Here is a 22393-nt window from a genome sequence, read left to right on the forward strand (position 1 = left end):
ACTAGGGTATCTAAAAAAATATTATATTGCAAACATCCTAGTCTTCACTGATCTACAGAAACCTTTTTAAAACCTTCCTAACCAGATTTTGGATAGTAGAATACTAATGAACACTTTAAAGTGAATTGATTTGCCAGTTGAAAGTGTTCTTCTATTAACTAAATATAGAAATAAATGATGGCCAAATTTATAGAGCCCCAATTCCTGGGTTTTCCCAACTGTAGCAGTAGGAGTAATAAGACCAGAGCCAGGGTTCATAAGTGTGCTTTGGGTCACCCTGTGACACCAGAGAGAACTCACATGGGTACAAGGGATGTTTTTAATTTTCAAGGGAAACAGAAATATTTGTCAGTCACCTGAAACACTCATAGCTTTAAATGGTTCCCCACTTCGTCTTTAGAGCAAGAATTCCCTTTTGTGACCTCATATCTTTGCAAACCTGGGTTTTCAATTGTTGCTGGATAAAAAAGAAAGCACCAAGCAAAAATCAGTGTGGAACCAGAAATGCAAGAAGTAATAACCAATCTCATTCCAAAATGAGATGTGTACAGTGCTTGATGGACACTAAATTGTTGGGGAAAGACCTTATTAAATTGTTTGGACTTAGCTACTTAATAATTAGAACAACTAATTATTCCTTGTGGTCAAAAGGGTGCTATAAGAGAAATTAAAGGCTCCACAAACTAAGAAAAGTTTGAAAACCTCTGCATTAGGTATTTATTCATATTTTTAGGATTGGAGTTAAACTAAATCTCTATGTGAAGAGAACTTTTGTTTAAAAATGAGAAAAACAATAGGGCCAAAGCCATAATGAGCTCTAGACTAGAGATTTTATCCTGTTTTTAATCCTGTAAGGATTCCAGGTAACCCAAATCTTTTATTATCATCAAATGTGATATTATTTTGGTAACAATTTAGGTACAGTATGCTCTGTCTTCCTTCCTGTGACCTGACCATTTTTATTGTTGTTACTGTGTAGTGTTGATGAAGACACTAACACTGTTCCAAGAAATCTATTGGCACAACATTCTCATGTCATTGGCTACCAGAATACATTTGTGCTACCTTTCTTTTCTTTCCTTTCAGTCTTTTTTTTTTCCCATTCTGTTTCTTTGTTCTTTATTATTCAGTCACGGAAGTCATTTTATTACTTACTCAAAAAAGTAGGAGTTCCATGAATGGTAAAATATAAATTAAGCCTTTTTTTAATTGTTAAAGTAATTAATTTAAAATACCAACTGAATACATATTTTATAGTTTAAGCTCATGCTTCAAAAAATCATAAAAGGAAGTCCTAATGTTTTGATGTTTTGAATAGTCACATTTTAATGCTATGGAATCAGTTTTAATGCATTGCTGTAGTGAAATGGTGTCACCATGTGTGCATGTCATTGCATTGTGTTTCAGTCTTTAAAATAGCAAATTACTTAAGATACAAGTTCTAATGTCTTGATTATCATTACCAAAGAAAGACATTTCTTGAAGTCTTAGGAACTATGGAGACATATATATTAGTCACAAAAATGTCTTAAATCAGAGAAAAAGAGATGCATACTGACCAAACATCGTAGTAATTTGTGATAAGGTTACTCAATTCTATAACATCTTAAGGGAAATTTGCCCTAATATGTAGCATACACCTTTCTTTTCTTGATCTCCATACATTGTGCTTCTCACTAGTTTTATTTGCAAAGAAAGATACAATAAAGAAAAACTCTCACCTAAGTCTTTCTCAACTCCTGTACGTAAGGGAAACAAGCAATGTGAAGATGAACTATTTAAATTTGTAAATATTTGATTACATAATTATACTTTAATCTCAAACTTAATATTTTATGGAGAGTAACACCTATTTTTTTTAAATGTGAGGAAAAGGAGTAGTTTAGTAATGAAATGATTATCTTTTAGTTAAGAGACTTCAGATTCCTGCTAAACAGCAAACTAGATTGTCTTGGTCCAGGAAGATCTGGCCTATTTTCCAATGTATACCAAAAAATTAATCTCTGAGAGAAATTTTTTAGTAAAATAAACTAACTACAATCAGGAAAATTTGATTTCCATCTTCAGAGAAAAAAAAACTGTCCCAGAAATCTGGACAGCGCTTCAGTGCAATATGGCCTATGAAAGAAATACAGCCAAAAACTCTTGGCTCTTCCTGCTCCTTCAAATTGCAAAGGACAAATGGCCATTACAAAAGAGGGTTTGTGCCCTCGCTTGCTTTCTTTCTTCCACCCTCTTTCCTTTACGTATTAAAGAACACTAAAATCGAAATCATGCTCCATGGTGTTACAAAATAGAAATTGTTCTGAAATTTACATCTTAATAATGGGTGGTGGGAGAGGGGCCAGACAGATGGTAGCAGGCTGAAAAAGGTGATTTCTATAAGAAGTAATCAATATATGTCTGCCACCTCATCCTAAATTAGGAATGTTTTAATTGGTTGATATTTCAGAATGAGTATCATCTTTTACTCATTCAGCAAATATCAATAACACCTACTCCATATCAGGATATCACTTGAAAATACCATAAATCTATGAAAACAAGACAAAAGGTATTTTGAGTACACATTCCTGTCTTTATTTTTTAAATTCTAGACTGAAAGGGAGACAGATAGCCAGTATTGACATTTATTCCCATATAAATACTTGTTTTCACTTGCACATCAATCACCTTAAATATTTGTTTCGTTTGCCAGTCCTGGCTCCTCAGCAAATTGTTCTCAGGGTCTTCTTTGAGCCATATACGGAGAAGCAGTCACACTGCCGGACTGTTTATGGGATGTGTTTCTTGAGATAAGATTTAGTAGGGAGCATTATTAAATCATTCTCTTCAACTCCCTGTAATATGAAATTTTTAAAGATATTCTCTTACAAAGTGTGGAGAAAGAAAAGCAACTATAGGACCTGTGGTTTTTCTTCAGAAAAATCAAGTCAAGAACACAGACATACTGGGCTTTGTGCTCAAATTTCTGGCACTGTTCTGTGTGATTTAGGTGGGGTTTGACGAAGAAACATCCCCAAATAATTCCATCTAGTTCCAACTACTGCAGTATCCCTCAGGCTTTGTATAAGATTTCTGTTAAGTGTCTTGAAACTTCAGGGTTTTTGTTAACCGTGGGTCATGAAAAAATTTGCAATAATCAGCTACTGGACAGTTGTGTGCAACCATATATAAGACTTCAGTTCCCACAACTTTGATTAGAAGCAGGCAAGTTAAAAACTGAAAGAGAAAGAACAAAAGATCAACCCCTCCACAAACGTGAGAGGTTGTGATGTGGCAGGAAATTTTTCAACAATGCAGAGAATAACATTGTCTCCTAGTAAATGTTATGAATGATCCCAAGACCAGAGCTCTTTAACTCCTTGTTGCATTCCCAGGGAGAAGGCTGCTGCAGTACATCTCATTTTCCCATTTCTCAAAATTAATTACTCTTTGGTACCTAGAGGACTTCACAACTTATTACAGCCCCCAGTGCAAGTTGTGTTTGTTTAGTTGGTGATATTTTCATTTGTCTGTTTGTAGCTGGAAAATAGCATATTTGACCACAGACAGAACACTTTTCCATGATTGTAGAAATTTCTATTGGGTAGTGCTGTTCTAGAGCCTAGACTATTTACTGCCATGGGGATTCTGAATACATTTGAATACCCACAAAGAAGTATGGTTGAAACGATTTTAAAGCTTGCACTCAAATCCCGCTACAGTGTTTTTTCCATGCTGTGGGGTTTCATGCGTCATTAAAATATCCAAATCCACTTGGGAGACCAACCTCGGGTTGCTAACTCCTTCATTTGCCAGGTAGTGGACATTAACAAGAAAATTTACACACACACACACAATATTTTACTGTATTTTTAAAAGGCATTTTCACCTCAATAAAAAAAAGCATAACCTCAGAATACTCAGAATAAAAGAATACACTTAGCTTTTTAAACACCTCATTCCATGGTCCATGTATACTGTCACTTTGCCAAGGACCAATGAGCACTCTATTGAGCAAGACCCAGATTTCAGACTGGCATTTGGAAAACACTGACCTCTGCCATTTACCAAGGGTGTGACCACTGGTGAGTTACTTAAATTCTCAGAACCTAGTTCTTTATCTTGGAGTGGGAATCTGAGCAACCATTAATGCAGGCTCCTCAGACTCTCATACTGTGTGCAAGTGAGCTTCATATTATACCCAGAGGAGGCTCACTACTTGATCAAGCTCACTACTTGATGTGTTGCTCTCTACTTGATCAAGCCCTTCTTTTTAACCTACTAAATCTTTCTACCACACGCAGATGTTTAAAATGATTACACTCGCTACACATAAATCTCCCACCCAAAAACCCATGCAGGAGAAAAACCAAGAGTACAAGGGCCACCGACATTAAGAACAGGCCTGTCAAATAATTTACACTGTGAAAGAAGAGCCTGTTCTTAGAACACAAAGTGAGGGCACTTGGGAAGCTGCTGCTGTGTACACAGCCCTCCCCACCTTCCTTCTTCCCTGCTGTAGAATTCAGACTCAACCCAGTATTCAAAGCCACTGACGACCATTTGTGACATCAGCACTCCTGGAAAATCCCTCTGATGTCTTACATCAGAGGATGTAATCAGAGGATGGATCTAGTTTCAGTTTTTTGCAGACTGCTAACCAGTTTTCCCAGCAGTTTTTGTTGAAGAGGCTGCTATTTCTCCATCGTATATTTTTAGCTCCTTTGTCAAAGATAAGTTGCTTATAGTTGTGTGGCTTCATATCTGGGTCCTCTATTCTGTTCCACTGGTCTTCATGTCTGTTTTTGTGCCAGTACCATGCTGTTTTTATTGTTATTGCTTTGTAATATAGTTTGAAGTCAAGTATTGTGATACCTCCTGCATTGTTCTTTTGACTGAGTATTGCCTTGGCTATTCGTGGCCTCTTGTGTTTCCATATAAATTTAACAGTAGATTTTTCAATCTCTTTAATGAATGTCATTGGAATTTTGATGGGAATTGCATTAAACATGTAGATTACTTTTGGGAGTATCGACATTTTTACTATGTTGATTCTACCAATCCATGAGCATGGGAGATCTCTCCACTTTCTGTAGTCTTCCTCAATCTCTTTCTTCAGAAGTGTATAGTTTTCCTTGTAGAGGTCTTTCACATCTTTTGTTAAGTTTACACCTAGGTATTTGATTTTGTTTGAGGCTATTGTAAATGGAATTGTTTTCATACATTCTTTTTCCGTTTGCTCATTGTTAGTGTATAGAAATGCTAATGATTTTTCTATGTTGATTTTATATCCTGCTACCTTGCTATAGCTATTGATGATGTCTAGAAGCTTCTGAGTAGAGTTTTTTGGGTCTTTAAGGTATAGGATCATGTCGTCTGCAAATAGGGATATTTTGACAGTTTCTTTACCTATTTGTATTCCTTTTATTCCTTCTTCTTGCCTAATTGCTCTGGCTAGGAATTCCAGTACTATGTTGAATAGGAGTGGAGATAGTGGGCATCCTTGTCTGGTTCCTGATTTTAGAGGGAATGGTTTCAGTTTTTCTCCATTAAGTATAATGCTGGCTGTAGGTTTGTCATATATAGCTTTTATAATGTTGAGGAACTTTCCTTCTATTCCTAGTTTTCTTAGAGCTTTTATCATGAAATGATGTTGGATCTTATCAAAGGCTTTTTCTGCATCTATTGAGATGATCAAGTGGTTTTTGTCTTTGCTTCTCTTAATGTGGTTTATTACATTTATTGATTTTCGTATGTTGAACCACCCCTGCATCCCTGGGATGAAGCCTACCTGGTCGTGGTGAATAATCTTTTTGATGTGTTGCTGAATTCGGTTTGCCATTATTTTGTTGAGGATTTTTGCATCAATGTTTATTAAGGAGATTGGCCTATAGTTCTCCTTTTTGGAGGTGTCTTTGCCTGGTTTTGTGATAAGTGTAATACTGGCTTCATAAAACGTGTTTGGCAGTTTTCCTTCCCTTTCTATTTCGTGGAACAGTTTAAGGAGGGTTGGTATCAGTTCTTCTTTAAAGGTCTGATAGAATTCAGCAGAGAATCCATCAGGTCCTGGACTTTTCTTTTGGGGGAGACTCTTGATTGCTGCTACAATTTCATTTTGTGTTATAGGTCTATTCAGGTGATTAATTTCCTCTTGGTTCAGTTTTGGATGGTCATATGTATCTAGAAATCTGTCCATTTCTTTTAGATTTTCAAATTTATTTGAATATAGGTTCTCAAAGTAGTCTCTGATGATTTCCTGGACTTCCATGGTGTTTGTTGTTATTTCCCCTTTTGCATTCCTGATTCTACTAATTTGGGTTTTTTCTCTCCTCATTTTAGTCAGGTTTGCCAGGGGTCTATCGATCTTGTTTATTTTTTCAAAGAACCAACTTTTTGTTTCATTAATTCTTTGTATGGTTTTTTTGGTTTCTATTTCATTGATTTCAGCTCTTATTTTTATTATTTCTCTCCTTCTATTTGTTTTGGGATTTGCTTGTTCTTGTTTTTCTAGGAATTGAGATGTATCATTAGGTCATTGATTTGGGATCTTTCAATCTTTTTAATATATGCACTCATGGCTATAAACTTTCCTCTCAGGACTGCCTTAGCTGTGTCCCATAGGTTCCGGTAGGTTGTGTTTTCATTTTCATTGACTTCCAGGAACCTTTTAATTTCCTCTTTTATTGCATCGATGATCCATTCTTCATTAAGTAATGAGTTATTTAGTTTCCAGCTATTTGCATGTTTTTTGTCTTTACTTTTGTTGTTGAGTTCTACTTTTACTGCATTGTGATCAGATAGTATGCACGGTAGTATTTCTATTTTCTTATATTTGCTGAGGCTTGCTTTGTGCCCTAGGATATGATCTATTTTGGAGAAGGTTCCATGGGCTGCTGAGAAGAATGTATATTGTGTAGAGGTTGGATGAAATGTTCTGTAGACATCTACTAGGTCCATTTGATCTATTGCATATTTTAGATCTTGGATTTCTTTATTGATTTTTTGTTTGGATGACCTATCTATTGATGATAATGGGGTGTTAAAGTCTCCCACAACCACTGTGTTGGCGTTTATATATGCTTTTAGGTCTTTCAGGGTATGTTTGATGAAATGGGGTGCGTTGACATTGGGTGCATACAGATTGATGATTATTATTTCCTTTTGGTCTATTTCCCCTTTTATTAGTATGGAATGTCCTTCTTTATCTCATTTCATCAATGTAGGTTTGAAGTCTACTTTGTCAGAGATAAGTATTGCTACTCCTGCCTGTTTTCGGGGGCCTTTGGCTTGGTAAATCTTCTTCCAGCCTTTCATCCTAAGCATATGCTTATTTTTGTCAGTGAGATGAGTCTCCTGTAAGCAACAAATTGTTGGATCTTCTTTTTTAATCCATTCTGTCAAACGGTGTCTTTTGATGGGTGAATTAAGTCCATTAACATTAAGCGTTAGTACTGATAGGTATGTAGTGATTCCTGCCATTTAGTTGTCTTAGTTGTTTGAAGGTTTGATTGTGTGTACCTAACTTGATGTTACTCTCTACTGTCTTGCTTTTTCTTTTCCTGTGGTTTGGTGCTGCCTGTCTTTTCATGGTTAAGTTGGGTTTCACTTTCTGTGTGCAGAATCCCTTGCAGAATCTTTTGCTCAGGGTAAATTTTGGCATATATATTGTAGAAGTATTAAATCAAGCTAATTAACATATGCATCACCTCACATGCTTACCATTTTGGGAATGAAAACATTCATTTAAAATCTGTTCTCAGCAATTTTCATATATACTGTGCATTATTATTAATTATAGTCAGCAGCCTATACTCCATATCTTTTGAATATAATTCTCCCATCTCACTAAAATTTTGTACCCTTTAATCAACCCTACCCCAACTCCAACCCCACTTCCCAACCCTTAGTAACCAGCCTTCTTTCTTCTGTAAGTTCAGTGGGTTTTTTAATTTCGTTTTTGTTTTTGTTTGCTTGCTTGTTTTGGAGTCCACATATATGTAAGACAATGGAGTACTTCTCTTTCTTTGTCCAGCTTATTTTGCTAAGCATAATGTATTCCAGGTTCAACCCTGTTGTCACAAATGGTAGGATTTCCTTCTCTTTATAGCTGAGTAGTGTTCTGTTGCATATCATATTTAATATATCCATCATATTTGAGAGATATTACATTTTCTTTATCTGTTCATCTGCTGATGGACAGTGGCTATTGTGAATAGTTTCCTTTCTTGCTATTGAGTCATTTCTTAATTATTAAAATGTTAATAAGAAGTGAGCAAATGGTTTAAATTTTAGAAGACTAAGTATCTTCCAAGATCGCAATATTGTCTAAAGTTAAATATAGATATATTTAACTTAAGTATATATACATATATATAAAGAGATGTATATTACATATATATCTATACATACATATATACATATTTTTTGAGGTATTAGGGGTGGAACCCAGGGTCTCACAATACTAGGCAAATGCTCTACCTCTGAGCTCCACCCTCAGCCTCCTAGATGCTATTTTTTATCAGATGAAATACAAATGAAAATGTAGTTTACAGAGCAGATTTTCTTTAAGGACTTTCCTATGGAGTAGTATAAATAATATAGCAAATACTTTTACTGGCAAAAAAGATTATAGCAGGTTTTTCCCCTTGTAGTACTTTTTCCCCATTTGAAATTCAGAGGGTAGAAAACCAAATTTTATGTGAAAAGAATGGGAGCCCACAAAACTTCCTTAGGATTATATGCACACATACATATATAAAATAGATATACAATATGCATATATAAATTTACTTATACATATTTACATATGAATTTTTATATACATGCATGCTATTCTCACAGGTCATTGTTACTTGTGGTTTTATTGCACCCTGATGATGTATGTGTGTCATTTGACTGCCAGACTTTACACTTGAATGACAAAGCAAAAATTATCTTGTTATTTATTTATAATTTGATTTTAGGTTTATAGGACATGAAAAGCATTAGGTAAGCTAAGCTTGTTTGGTTCTCTAAGTTGTCAGAAATGTGTTGTTTTCTTGTTGGATTTTGTTGCTTTGATTCTTATCTTTATAGTATCACCTTCATGAAATGAAAAATGTATAAAGAGTAAGCATTGCTTTGAATATGATTTTGGCAATGATAAAAGGATTATAGGTAGAGAATTGCACTGGGTTTAAGAGCAGAGCTCTGAAGTCATCTGACCTGAATGCAAATTCCCTGTGAATCACTGCATGGGCATGTGATTTTGTGACCTTTCTGGACATCTGTTTCCTCATCTAGAAAAGAAATAATCACTCTAAAGTGCTTTGCACAGTGGTGGGCACATATTAATCAATTGGTATGTAGCAGTTATGGGTATTGTTTTATAACAATTATGATTATTTATAATTATTACTATTATAAATTTCATCATATATTTGTACTGTAATTTTAAAGGGAACTATAGTGAAATCTTGTTTTAAGAAATAAAAATAATATATTATAAAGGCTCCCAGTGCCAAAACCAAGAAGAAGAAAGGTTTCATAGTCTTGAAATGAACTTATTTATGGAATTATATTTTCAGGTGCTGATGTTGGAGAACTTGTTTTTTTAAGATGACAATGCACTTTTCCATATTTAAGTACTGTACTTGATTTAAGCATTGCAACAAGGTCTCCATAAGAAAGTTTACTTTTGGTTCTCTCTTAGTTTCTTGTCTATATTTCTGACTCTTTTTTACAAAAAGAATGGGCATAGAAAATAAAGTAGGAAGGGAGACAGAAGTAGGGGAAAGGGGGCAAAAGGCATAGAAAATGCATTCTTAACTGTTTGCATTCCTTTTTGAATAAAGGAAAGTGAGTATGTACTGTTGAGCGTGTATTCCAAGTCCCCAGTACCACTGGCTCTGGAAACAGCAAGTGCTTTTCTTTGGGAGAAGAGAGAGTTGGGACCCCCTAGGGCTACAGAGGGTGACTCAGGGTCAGCACATGGTAACCAGGGCAGGTGAGTGAGCATGTGGTACCACTTTCCACATCACAAGACTTAAGGCCATTGTGACACTGACTCCCACAGTGACCTACAGTGGCTTGTTCTGTCTACTCTGGAAGTTTCTGCACTTGTTCCCTGCTGTGGCTATTCTCTGGAATCTAGTCTTCTTTCCCCCACATGCATATATACATGTACACACTATCAAAAATGAGCTCTTTCCGGAACTGCTTCCCCCACCCTCACTGTCTCCTCACTTGTAGCTCACAAATACTACAGTTCTTAAAAAAATAAAATAAAATAAAAAGCTATTTCCCCCTTAGAACAGATGCAAGATACCTTGTGTCAAAGTTTGTTGTTAGGTTTGTTTTTATTTTAATGAAAGATAATATTAAGTAATACTCCCAAATTCATATTCATACAGGAGACACAATTTCAGGTCCCAGACAATACTCACGCTGTACATGTGAATCCAGCTTCTCAGTCAATTTGTAAGAAACCGTAACTTTCTCTTCCCATCTCAAGAGGCTCAGGTGTATTGTGCAGTAGTGAAGTCCCTTCCCACCCTTTCCTCCCTCTCTCTTTCAGTTACCACTGATTCCATGTAGGTCCTCCACTCCTCTGTCCTCAGAACTGCTCTCCCTGCTTCCAGTTTTGTTGCTTCAAAGCCTTCAGTCCTTTAGAGAATTATTGCAATGGCTCAAGGGTTCTTCTTAACTATCAATTTCTTAGTAGTTGTAATTTCCTGATTGTGTAGGAAAGCAAAAGTCATTGGACTAATTATTACGATAAGTAATGTCTATTTAACATTTTCTATATGCTGTACACATTTCTCATAACTTAATACTATTACCCCATTTTACAGGTAAGACAGCTAAGGGAAAGAGAAATTTAATAACTTGTGCAAAGTTACATACCTAGAATGTGGCAGGGCTGAAATTCCAACTGAAGCTTTGATCGGAGGGTAGAGTCCAAGTTCTTTCACATATTGGACCAGGGCTCCATGATCTGCTGCCTGGCTCACCACCAACGACTATTCCTGCATTTCTAGTGTTGAGTAGCAGTCTCCAGAATCACTGACCACTCATTCTGGCTCCTCAAATATACCATGTTTTCTCTCACCCAGGTGGTTACTGTGCTTCCTTCACTTTGTCTCCTCTTGCTTGTGCCCTTACCACTTCCATACACCAAGCACGCTCTCACCGTGGGCCATTTTTCTAGGAAAGAACCTTTTTGGGCTTGGCTTCAGGAGACCTTTTTTGATTGACTTCCTGGCTCTACCATTTATCAGCTTCTAGACATTATAACCTGGCTGAACTTCAGTTGCTTCTTCTATAAAATGATCATAAAATTTGATGCCCAACCTTCCTTCCTAAAGTCTAGGATGCTGTGAATAATCACTAAAAATAACAGGTGTCCCTTGCAAAATGTTTTGGAATGAAGGGGCCACAAAACAACACAACCCTTTAAGGTGTCTTTTTAAAATTTTTTTCTGCTTTTATTTTTCACAGTTTAATTTTCAGGATCTCTGAATGACTTGATAGCTGTAACAACTGGTATTTTTTTAGCTAACAATCCATTCTGAGGAGCCTTCCTATGCTCCTTCCATTGGGTGCTTCTTTAGGCTACTTTGATCCTTTTCAGTTATTCACAAGTGAGCAGACAGTTCGGTTGCACTGTTCTCATAAGCGTCAAGTCCAGCAAGCTGTCTATGTAGAATATCTTCATTCCTTTGATTAAAGGGCTTTGATGAAAGTCAACTGTGGTTTTTCACACCTGTAATCCCAGCACTCAGGAGGCTGAGGTGGGAAGAATATGAGTTCTAGGCCAGTTCGGGCTATGTAGAGACCCTATCCAAAAATAAATAAAATGAAATAAAGTATTTTTTTTTAAAGAGCTTTAAAGAGCTAGATTAAGAAACAGCCCACAGAGATTTGGGAAATCTGTCTCTCAAATTATTTGTGCTAGGGAACGCTGTGAAAGAGTCCTGGGCCCCAGTTTCTCACTTTCTTCCAAGTAAAATGTTACACAACTTTGCTCGCCTTTTCCTGTCCCTCTAAGGCACATCACATTGACACCTTCCTCCTGTATCCCTGCCTTGGTGTAACTGAGGTTGCTGTAGCAACAGCACACATGGAGTAACATTCCCCGGTAACTACAGTGGCTGGGACGTGAGTCAGTTGAAAGTTTCACGGGGTTTTTATTAGTGTATGATGCAGTCCTATCTACAGTTCCTGGTGTAAGACTTACACATGATGATGACAAACACTCTGTTAATCACCTTTGAACGTTAGATGGCCCAGGGTCCTCTCATGGAAACCAGTGAAGTAGTAGCTGGTTCCTTCCACAGCACTTTTGACTAATCTCAACAGTAAGAGACCAATTGTAAAACTCAGGCTCCAGCACTGTAGCTCCCTAGAATTCTATGCATATTCTGTATGCTTAAAAAGCAACAGTGACATTGGTTGATGTTAAAAAGCCCCCCTTTTTAACTAGGGAGTTAGACAATAGTTAACATGCTGGAAGATGTATTTTCAACCCAGTAGCTGGGAAGAACATGCTGAAGAACAAGGATGGAATTACCATAAATCTCTGTGGGGATTTCTAAAAGTGGAAGTTACCATTTGATACTTATCAAAAGTGGCCATAGAGTTATTGGTGACTTCTAACACAGGATTTGGTTTGTCTTTCAGACATGGAGATGACTTGATTGTGACTCCATTTGCTCAGGTAAGCACAGCTTGGTGAGTGGATGGGCTTCTCACAGATTGGGAAATTTGATTTGGGGGTTTAATTCTGGTTCTTAATTTTATTTTAAACCAAACACAAGTATAAGTAAAAATTGTATGTTAATTGTTCAAGCAATTCATAGGCAATGCTAGAGAATGTGACTTTGACCTTATAGATATATTTTCTATAAATCCATAGACTCGAAGCGTATCCTGACTTCAAATAAAAAATTACTCAAGTGGTAGAGGACTTCAATGGGCCCATATTTCTTTAACTGGCATAAGCATTGGAAAAGAAGGCTATATCATGGAGTAAATGACATTTAATGTAATTAGGAACATGATCAGTGCTTGGAGTTCAGTAATCTGATTCAACCTGATACCTTATTTACTCCCTTTTTGCATGGGTCATTTGTGGAAAGATTTTGCTAGGTGATATGCTTATGCTCATTCATTTTAAGCATATAAAAATGAAAATACTTTAACCATGTGACACAGATACAATGTGATAAAATGACCTAAAGTGTTTGGAATATGCCTAAAAAGGTTAATGACTTGATGTGCTTTGTACACATGAGAGTCACCTAGAGTGTCCTTATCCCAATGCCCGTGGCTAGACTCCTGTTCAACTACATCCAAAACTCTAGAGGTTAGAGCTAAGCATCTGTAGCTTAGCCATCGTCTTTTTACGCATGGGATAAACCATGATTTAACCTAAGTCCTGAAGTAGGGTTTCAGCTAACACTGACTGATAAGAAATGTTGAATAGTTAAATAGAAGTAATCCTGAGTGATTATAAAGATTAAATCAGGGTTATGTCATGAATAACAACAGCACGTTGGGCAATGAACTTAACTTTTCTGAATGGCTTTGAGCAAGTCCGTGAACCTTTGCAGGCCTGGTTTCCTCTCCTGTTGAATTGATAATTCCAAGAATAACTGTCTCATAAGGTTGTTAAGAGGTTAAAAGAAAACTGGGGTTATAAAGCGCTCAATACAATTCCTACAAGATTTAATATTTAAGGAATTTTACTTGCTATTGGATTAGTTATATGTAAATGAAATTGCTTTCTTATCTCCAAAATGTCTCATAGGTATTTTTTAAAAAATAATAGCAGTGTTTGGATAATGGAATTATGTGTAGTTCTTTAATCTTTTAAATTTTTCTGAAATTTTCTTGTAGCTATTATTTAGCTCCAAAATTTAATCAATCCATAAACCACATTATATGCACTGTAAGAAACAGAATGTGCAGCTGGGGGTGGAGCTGGGGGTGAGCATTTGCCTAGCATGCGTGAGCTCTGTATTCCATCCCCAGCACTTCAAAAACACTTGGAATATGACCACCCTCTCTTTCAGACTAACCATCTTTCAGATGGTTAATAGCTTCTTTGCTTAAGATTATTTTCGCTGAAGATCATGAATTTTTTCTAGTACTTATATTTCTGTTCTTGAAAAAGTATGTATTTTAATCATATTTTGTGATGTCAGAATCTTAGAAAATGATTCTTAATTGGTTGCTGTATCTAATCATTGAGAGCTAAACAAGCAGATCAAATCAGACAGCACAATGTAAATAATACTGAGAATTAAACCCAGGGCCTTGTGCATGCTAGGCAAGCACTCTACTACTTAAGTCTGCAACCCTAATAAACTATTTAAATTAAAAAAAGATGTGTGGTTAATACCTGTGCAAGTGGAACTCTGTGCAATCTGCAGAAATACCTAATGCCTGAAAAGAATCCTGAGATGTATTTAGAAGACTTGACTTATGATTAGCAAAATGAATCACTTACCTTGTAGAAAGTGCTCATTGCCCAAGGTCCCAAATTCTTTTTAAGTGACCTCACCACAGCTTTCACAAAAATTTTACCTGGGGTATAAAGTCTGGAAAGCTCTAACAGGATGTAAAAAAGAAAAGGCTGTTAGCAGGTAAGACACAAGGTCTGCTAAGTCAGTTTGTCTCTGACCTTCTCTTGAGACCAACTAGCATACAGTGTTGTGTGATACAGAATAGAGCACTTATCAATTAATGCTAAACACTAATGCTAAATGTATAAGATATATATGTCACATGAAGTGATACCAACGTTATTTGGTTGGACATATCATAATTGCTTTAAATAACTGATTTTAGCTAAGACTCTCAGAAAAGTTTTCAGCCAGTAGGTCAAAGAATCATACCTGTTTCCCAGCATGCCTTGGGAGGTAGAATTTCACACTCAATTTTGATGAAAAAGATACCCTGGTCTCAAAATTAAGCCTTACTGCATAAAAAGTTTAGAAATATGAAAGCAAAAGAATGAAAAAATTTCCTATAATCCTAACTTCCAGAATAATTATTATTTTACTTTTTATCTGTTTAGGTTTCTGTGCATCATTTTCCTTCTTACAATTCCTAAAAACAATTTCCCTCTCTCTGAAGTGGTCAAATACCTTCTTCAGAACCATTTTTTTTTTTTTTGATCTCAGGGCATTGTGTTTAAGTAACACCTCCAGTCCTTTTTTGGCTTTACTTATTTTTCAAATAAGGTCTCATGTTTTTGCCTGGGGTGGACCTCCAATCATGATCCTCCTACCTAAGCCTCCCTTGTAGCTAAAATTACAGATGTGCATCACCACTCCAGAGTTATTTGTTGAAATGGGGTCTCCCTAACTTTTTCCCTGGGTTGATCTCTAACCGTGATCCTCCTGACCTCCACCTCTCATGTAGCTGTGTTTACAGGCATGATCTACCACACCTGGCATCCAAAACCCATTCTTTATGCCTGAGTACATCTCCAAAACATGAAAGAACCCTCATGTTCATTCCAAAGATAATAAAATCCTAAATTACAGGAGAATTTAAGAAGTCATGCAAAGACATATTCCACTTTGTTGGGTAGAGCAGAAACTGAAAACATCCTGGCTAGACCTGACTTTCAGAACGAATCCTATAGTATCCCTCCATGTTTTATTTTTAATGTCCAATACAATGGTGAGCAGTGGAGATTCTTGCTGGTATTTAATCTCAACTCTTTTCTACTTCCAGCTTCCCACATTTTCCAATATAAGTTCAGAATCCCCAGTATCCCCAGGAAGTGTGCCAGCTTTCAGTTGTTTATGTATTTCAAGGTAGAAATATTCTGTAATGTTTCTGTTGAAATCTTTTGGTGTGGAGACCAATACTCCTGTCATGTACCTCATGCTGGCAGCCACTGCCCTTTCCTCCCAGTGAGCACAGGAACAGTTTGGCCAGTGTAGGGGACATGGAGCACTAAGGAGGAGCAACAGTGCTGCCATGCCTGGATCCCTGTTCCACAGTCAGCTGTCTTCGGCCCCATAGTCCAACTGTTTGTGACTATGCCTACCTTGTAAAGCTCTAAGTCAAGTAGGATTTTCATTCAGAAACATGTAATGTTACGAAAAGTGGAATCCTTGATAAGAAAAAGACAGAAGCTCCTACCCAAACATTAGGTTCCTGGGAAGACCATCATATGTTCAGACTAGGGAGATAACCTGGTTATTGAAAATACAGGTTAGGAACAGTCACCTCATTTTGCCTTTACCCTAACCAAAATACAGTACCTGGGGTCCTTTGGCGGGTGGGGGCGGGTGTGGTAGTTGTGGTAGTTATTAGCACTAACTATTCTGACATCAGTTGGTAATAAAACGTGACCAGTATCTCTTAGTGCCCCTGCATGTTCCCACACATTTTATCCAGTACAGTGATCTATGGCCTAGATACCATCCCTGACTGTCAGGCAGCGGAAGAAGATGTCATCTCATTCCAGTTGCTTTTGTTTCAGCTTTTCTTTAGCTTTCATTAATGCAAATTATAGCTAGCATCCTTCTAGACATCTAAGTTCTTATTAGGTTAAGCCACAGGAAGCTCTCAATGACTTTAATGTACAGAAGTAATTTGGTGTTGTTTAACTAAAAAATAACTTGGAAGTAGGTTTACTTTTCCACCAAAAATGACCTTTTTTAGGTTGTAAATGATTCTGACTCCAGTGTTTTGTTTATATCTCAGGTCACATACCTTCATCACTACTCCCAAACCAGTGATTTGTGTTTTACTGCCATCTAGAGGCGTAAAGTAGATTTGGAATGAAAAACAACCCTCAACACTGTTTTTCTTTCTCAATCAGACAATATTATGTCCAGTTATTTGTTTAAAGAACACGTTTTCCACTAATTTCAGAGCATCCTATTTGCTAATAAATTTTTTAAATCACCTAAGAGAGTCTAAGAGTAATGTGTGTAAATAATATCCTCAACCCATGGGGTAGAAAATGAACCATTTCAGCCCCAAATTTTTCTGGACTACTGGTATTTTTTTCCTACTACTGGTATTCTTTTACCTTAACCAATTATACTTTTACTTGTAGGGAAGAAAATAAAGCAATGACCTTAATTTTCTACCATTGAGCCCTGTGGAAAAACCCTCAGAAACCTCTTTGGTTAGCAAGCACTGAAGAGGGTAGAAAATTATAGGAGCAGTATAGCTCTGACTACAGCTCTTGGAGGGCTGAATTCAGGGGGAGTGGAAGTGAGAGCTGCCTTGGAACAAAAGCAAAGATTGGTTGAACCCAACTCATGAGCTCCAGTAAAACTGTTTCCATTTCTCCCCCACAGCCCACAGTAACAGTTTCTCTTTGTGTCCCACAAGAAAGAAAGAGCTTAAAAAATAAATGCAGCAATATTTGTGATAAAGACCTCTGCAGTCAGTCAGCCAGGCCTAGGGCAAACCCCCTTAAAAGATTTTTCCAGAACTTTTATCTACATGTTTGCAAATATCATATATGTCATAGTTCAGAGGATAATAGGCCACACTTCATACAACACTTATAAAATACACTTTGTCCTACCACATAAAAACAATGATCTAAGGCTCGCACACATTAATATATCTTCAATGTCATTTACCACCACAGTGTGTGTAAAAGGAAACAGTAAGAGACAACCTGAAAGTCAGCAGGCCAGGGACAGGCAGCTGAGTGCCTGAGGGAAAAAAATAGAAGGGAGATTTCTTTTTTCATTTTTTTATCTTGAAATATTTCATACATATAAGAGAATATATCTAGTGATATGTAAAGCATAAGTAATAATAATAAATTGAAGAGTTTAAGAAACAGAAGAGTACCAATATTCTTAGTGCCTCTTAAATTTCTTTCCTTGATGACCTCTATCTACCTTTTCTCAGAAATAATAATCACTTGATTTTATATTAATTATTGAGGTGCTTTTGCTTAATAGTCCTTCTCCTGTATAAATCCTGCAACTTGTAAAAGCATGGATTATTAAAAATGTATACAAATAAATTCAGATTAAAACCCAAAAGAAAATAATCTAGTAATACCTTTATCATTATAACAGAGGCAAAAACTCTACCGAAAATATTTCTTTGATGAGCTCATGTTTTCCTTTCAAATGATCATAGCATGAATTATTGGCAGTACTATTTTCCACAGAACACAAATTACTGCAGAACTATTTCTGTTTGGCCAAGTGTCAAATATAGTGAGCTAAACTATTATGTATCAAATAAAAGTCTCAAAATTCTGCAAGAATCTTATTTGACATGTTTTATTAGTATATTTGATATTCACTTCTTAAAACATGAATTAAGCCTGCATGACTTAATGACAGTGGATCATTTATCCAACTTATTTCTACATCATTCAAGATTTTGTGCCTTAGGAAAGACAGTGTGGTCTGACGTCAGCGCTTAGCTATTTGGATACTCTGTCATAGGCAGTGTGACCTTTCAGAACTGTGAGTGTTTATATTTGATAATGAGCTGGGTTTTTCCAGTGACTAAGTTAATGGTTCCTTGGGAAGTGCCATTAACTCCTTCGGGGAAGTGCTGTAGGTCACTGTCCCAGTGCTAAACAGCTCCCTTTGACTTACACAAATTAATATCAGCTTCAAAAAAATAATATCAGAGACATTTTTATTTTAGAAAAGAAATATAGACTGACTTCAGTCTATCAGTGCCACATTTGGTTCCCTCTGGAACTAGGCTACTGTCAACACAACTAGCAATTTGGGAGCCCTCTTGCATTATCACTAAGAGACTTTAAGTGAATTCGCTGTAATCAAATGAAATGTCACCATAATGGGCTTATAGTCACTGAGTACTTCCTACTTGCCAGACCCTGTTCTTGACACTTGATTTGCCGTTTCCTCACAGCAATCCTGATGCTCTTATCACTGCTCCAGTTTTACACTTAAGGAAACTGAGGTACAGAGGTTATGTAACTTGTCCAAATCACACATTTAATAAGCAACAGAGTCAGGCAGACTGGCTTGTTATGTAATACTGTAGCACATACCCAGATAGCTCAATTGTGTATTGTAGACTAATTTATCATTCTAGATACATGCAGATCACATGTCATCCCACCTACTATAGGTTCTGCTCTGCAGACACTTGCCCATTCTAGGACACAGTGAGGGACAGTAGGTTTGCATAACTTCTCTCCTAGGCTTATCCATTCTTTGGCCACCTTCTAGTTCCAATTGTAATTTAAAAAAGGAAAGGGCTATCAGAAGTGGTAGCATCTCTCTCTCGTCTTGTTATGTTTGCGGATATATTACATCTATTCAGCACATTTTATTGAGTATTTTCTATGTGCCATGCACTGTGCACATGCAGAGCAGTACCATTTAATGTGAGAAATGCCTCCCCAGGGACTTCTTAAAATCCTTACTATGACAGCACTAACAAAGGAAAGGAATGTCTGTGTACTAGCTAGAAGAACTACACACAATGGCAGAAAATTAGTTTAAGATTCACCTAGCTTTCTGAAATCACAGGATTCTTGGTAAATTTTTGGATGGAATTTTGGAGTTGTGTTTTTTTTTAATCCCTAAAGTGAGATTTTATTAATATTTCATATTACACTATTTTATATTTGCATAAAATGTAACCATGCCCCATGCGTATTGCCCAATGTGGTGACTAAGGGATCCAGGAATGCTGTGGAAACCACTGCTGCTGTTAGCCATATTTGTGCCCAGGGAGGGATTTCTGGAAAATTTTTGCAGTCTTACCTCTCTGGATTTAATATAGATACCTAGAAACTTCATTAAGTTCTAGGAGATTGCTTAGTGCTATTATGATTCTTTAGTGCAAGAGGCAAGCAATATCAAATTTCCCCTGAAAACATTTTTAATTGCCCTAGTTCAAAAAGTCTAAAGAATTATTTTTTGTCATTGTAGGTCTTGGCCAGCCTGCGAACTGTACGAAACAACTTTGCTGCATTAACTAATTTACAAGATCGAGCACCTAGCAAGTAAGTTATCCTTTTTTTCCCCTCCTTCATGCTAAACTTTGACATAGTGACTTATCAATTTGAATTGAACTCAGGGCAGACTTCTCTGAGACATGTTGTCGAAGTGTCTACAGTAGCTCATAGGACAGTCTGTTCATCCTCTATAAACACTTTGTAGTGATGGTTCTAATACCAGAAATGAAACAGAGTGATAAATAAATAGGGTGATTCCATCTGTCAGAAATCACCTGGCATGGTTGGTCTTATGCTCAGTAATTTACACAAAGAGTAATTTCATGGTTTTGTCATACTTCGTAAATAAACCACAGGCAAGTAATCTCATTAAGCCCTAAAGGCAACTCAAGTTCAAGTTCATCCTCTTGATTTTTTAAGAGAACAATTAGAGAAACACCATATCATGGCAAAGGTGTTTGATTCTCCTGCTTATTAACACTCAGATCAGTAGTATTCATGAGCCATTAAAAATTGTGATTGATTTAGTTACAGTGGAAGTGTTTGAAAGAGAGAAAGCTGAGATGGGAAATGATTATAATTTGGGGGTCTTGATAAAGAAAAAGCTAATTTTGCAAGATTAAGTGGGAAGCTGATAAGCTATTGTTCAAATGTTTGGAACTATTAGCAATAATAAAGTATCACCAAATCATCAAACCCACAAAAACTTTCCCTAAGAGAAAAGACATGTAAGTCAATATGAAGAGGGCATTAAAGAGAAATTTACTTGGGCTGACTGTATGTTTAAGTGTATACAATTTCATAGTATTTGTTACTTCTTAAAGAATATGAAAAATATGGACTTTCTTTTCCATAATAATATAATGGTATTATATTATTCCCACTATTAAAGAAAGATCTGGCCATATGCAAGTCCCTCCTGTGATACAGAAAGTTTTTTTAAAAACCGTTGGTAGAATGCCACAGTGCCAATAAATGGAATGGAACCTAGAATCATCAGCTGATTGTCATGTTTTCTAGGTAATGATTTTTGTAGTCCTATTCCCTCATACTGAACACTTCTCATCTTCTTCCTGTCCTCATCCACTGGCTAACTAATTCAATCTTTAGTTCACAGATGAAGCATAAGTGCTTTGGGGGCATTTTCCCCGATATTACCCAGCACAGACACACACTCACAAGCCCCAAACTGGCTGATGTGCCTTTCCATCTCCATTGGTTGCATCCTGTACTTAATTCTGATTTCAGCACTTGTCTCTCTGTGCTCCAGTTGTTCATTTCTTTGACCGTTTGCTGCTTAACAACGTCAGTCCCCAGTGAGGAGGGACTCACATTATGTAAATTGGTTCCCAGAACCTCTCCTAATACAGATTAACTACACTTGTAGGCTGAAAGAGGACAGTGGTAATGCAGCATTTGATACCTGGAGATGTGCTTTGAGGAATCCATCCATCTCAGCATAGTCAACTGTGCAGATCTCAGTCGCCCTTCGCAGCTTTGGGCATTCTGTAGCTTGTAGGAACATTTGCTTCACTTTTGGAAAATCTCAACTCTGCAGAAAAAATGAAATTATTGGTTGTCACTCAAATATGTTAGTCTCAGTTTTCATCTAAGAAATCAATGTCTTGTCTTTAAAAGGTGAACAATAATCTAACTGCTTTTAAGCTTCTTTCAGGTATGGTTACCTGGGTACAAACACACAGTTGAAGTGCATATATCACACTGGCCTTTCTGTCTCCAAAGAGATGCTGTGTGGCCCACTCTACATAAGAGAGATGTTTTCAATTGATTTAGAGGGGAGGACAGATTAAAATTGTGTGTGGGGGGTCAAGGACAGAACATCATTACTAACCCTTAAGCTTACACCTGCCTTGATCCTGATCCTTGATGCAATAGCTAAGGTGGCATCTAACCAAACACTGTTACCTAGTAGACTCTAAAGGCTGATGTGGTTTCCCTTTTGGTCAACACAGAATGGTACCTCCTTTGCTAATCCCAAAAGGACTCAATCTCCTGACAACTAGTTCTGTTTAGTGATAGCAGAGAGGATGTATTGCTTAATGACTAGAGGAATCAGAATCTTCTTTCTGGACACTCACAGTGCCACTAAGCGATTTCCAAGATCATTGTTGGAGTTTGAGGAAAGTATGTGATGCCTTGCACAATCCACATTTTTATTTGCTATAGAAAAAGAGTCTAGAATGAGGGGAAGTGGGTAAAAGGAGAATGATGGAAGGGGTAAATTCAACGATGATATATTGTAAGAACTTATGTAAATGTCACAGTGTAATCCCTGGGACAACAATGATATAATAAAAAAAGAAAAGTAAAGAAAAACAGAATAAGATAAAGAGTCTATGAAGAGTGTAGCCAATCCCCAAGGCCTGAGTGGATATCCTGATGCTGATTTCTGACTTTGCTAATCTACTTCTGGTTCCTATCACCTTGCTCTTTCCTGCCCTTGAGATTTTGTTTTAATTT

At 36.7% G+C, this 22393-nt stretch overlaps 1 protein-coding gene across 15 annotated transcripts in view; it reads left to right on the plus strand.

Moving 5' to 3' along the window:
• The window catches only part of Pde4d (phosphodiesterase 4D), a 1369518-nt gene that overhangs the window by 1164380 nt on the left and 182745 nt on the right, over nt 1-22393 (plus strand). For 13 of the 15 annotated variants that reach the window (XM_074077451.1, XM_074077450.1, XM_074077455.1 and 10 more), the window contains 2 exons: nt 12646-12682; nt 19887-19960. In XM_074077451.1, the coding sequence (XP_073933552.1) occupies nt 12646-12682; nt 19887-19960 (111 nt within the window). Of the gene's footprint in view, nt 1-11406; nt 12324-12645; nt 12683-18336; nt 18907-19886; nt 19961-22393 lie in introns of those variants that run through there. The other 2 variants (XM_074077459.1, XM_074077460.1) reach the window with 2 other exon arrangements.

The sequence above is a fragment of the Castor canadensis genome, chromosome 6, assembly GCF_047511655.1.
Source record: "Castor canadensis chromosome 6, mCasCan1.hap1v2, whole genome shotgun sequence".
NCBI lineage: Eukaryota > Metazoa > Chordata > Mammalia > Rodentia > Castoridae > Castor > Castor canadensis.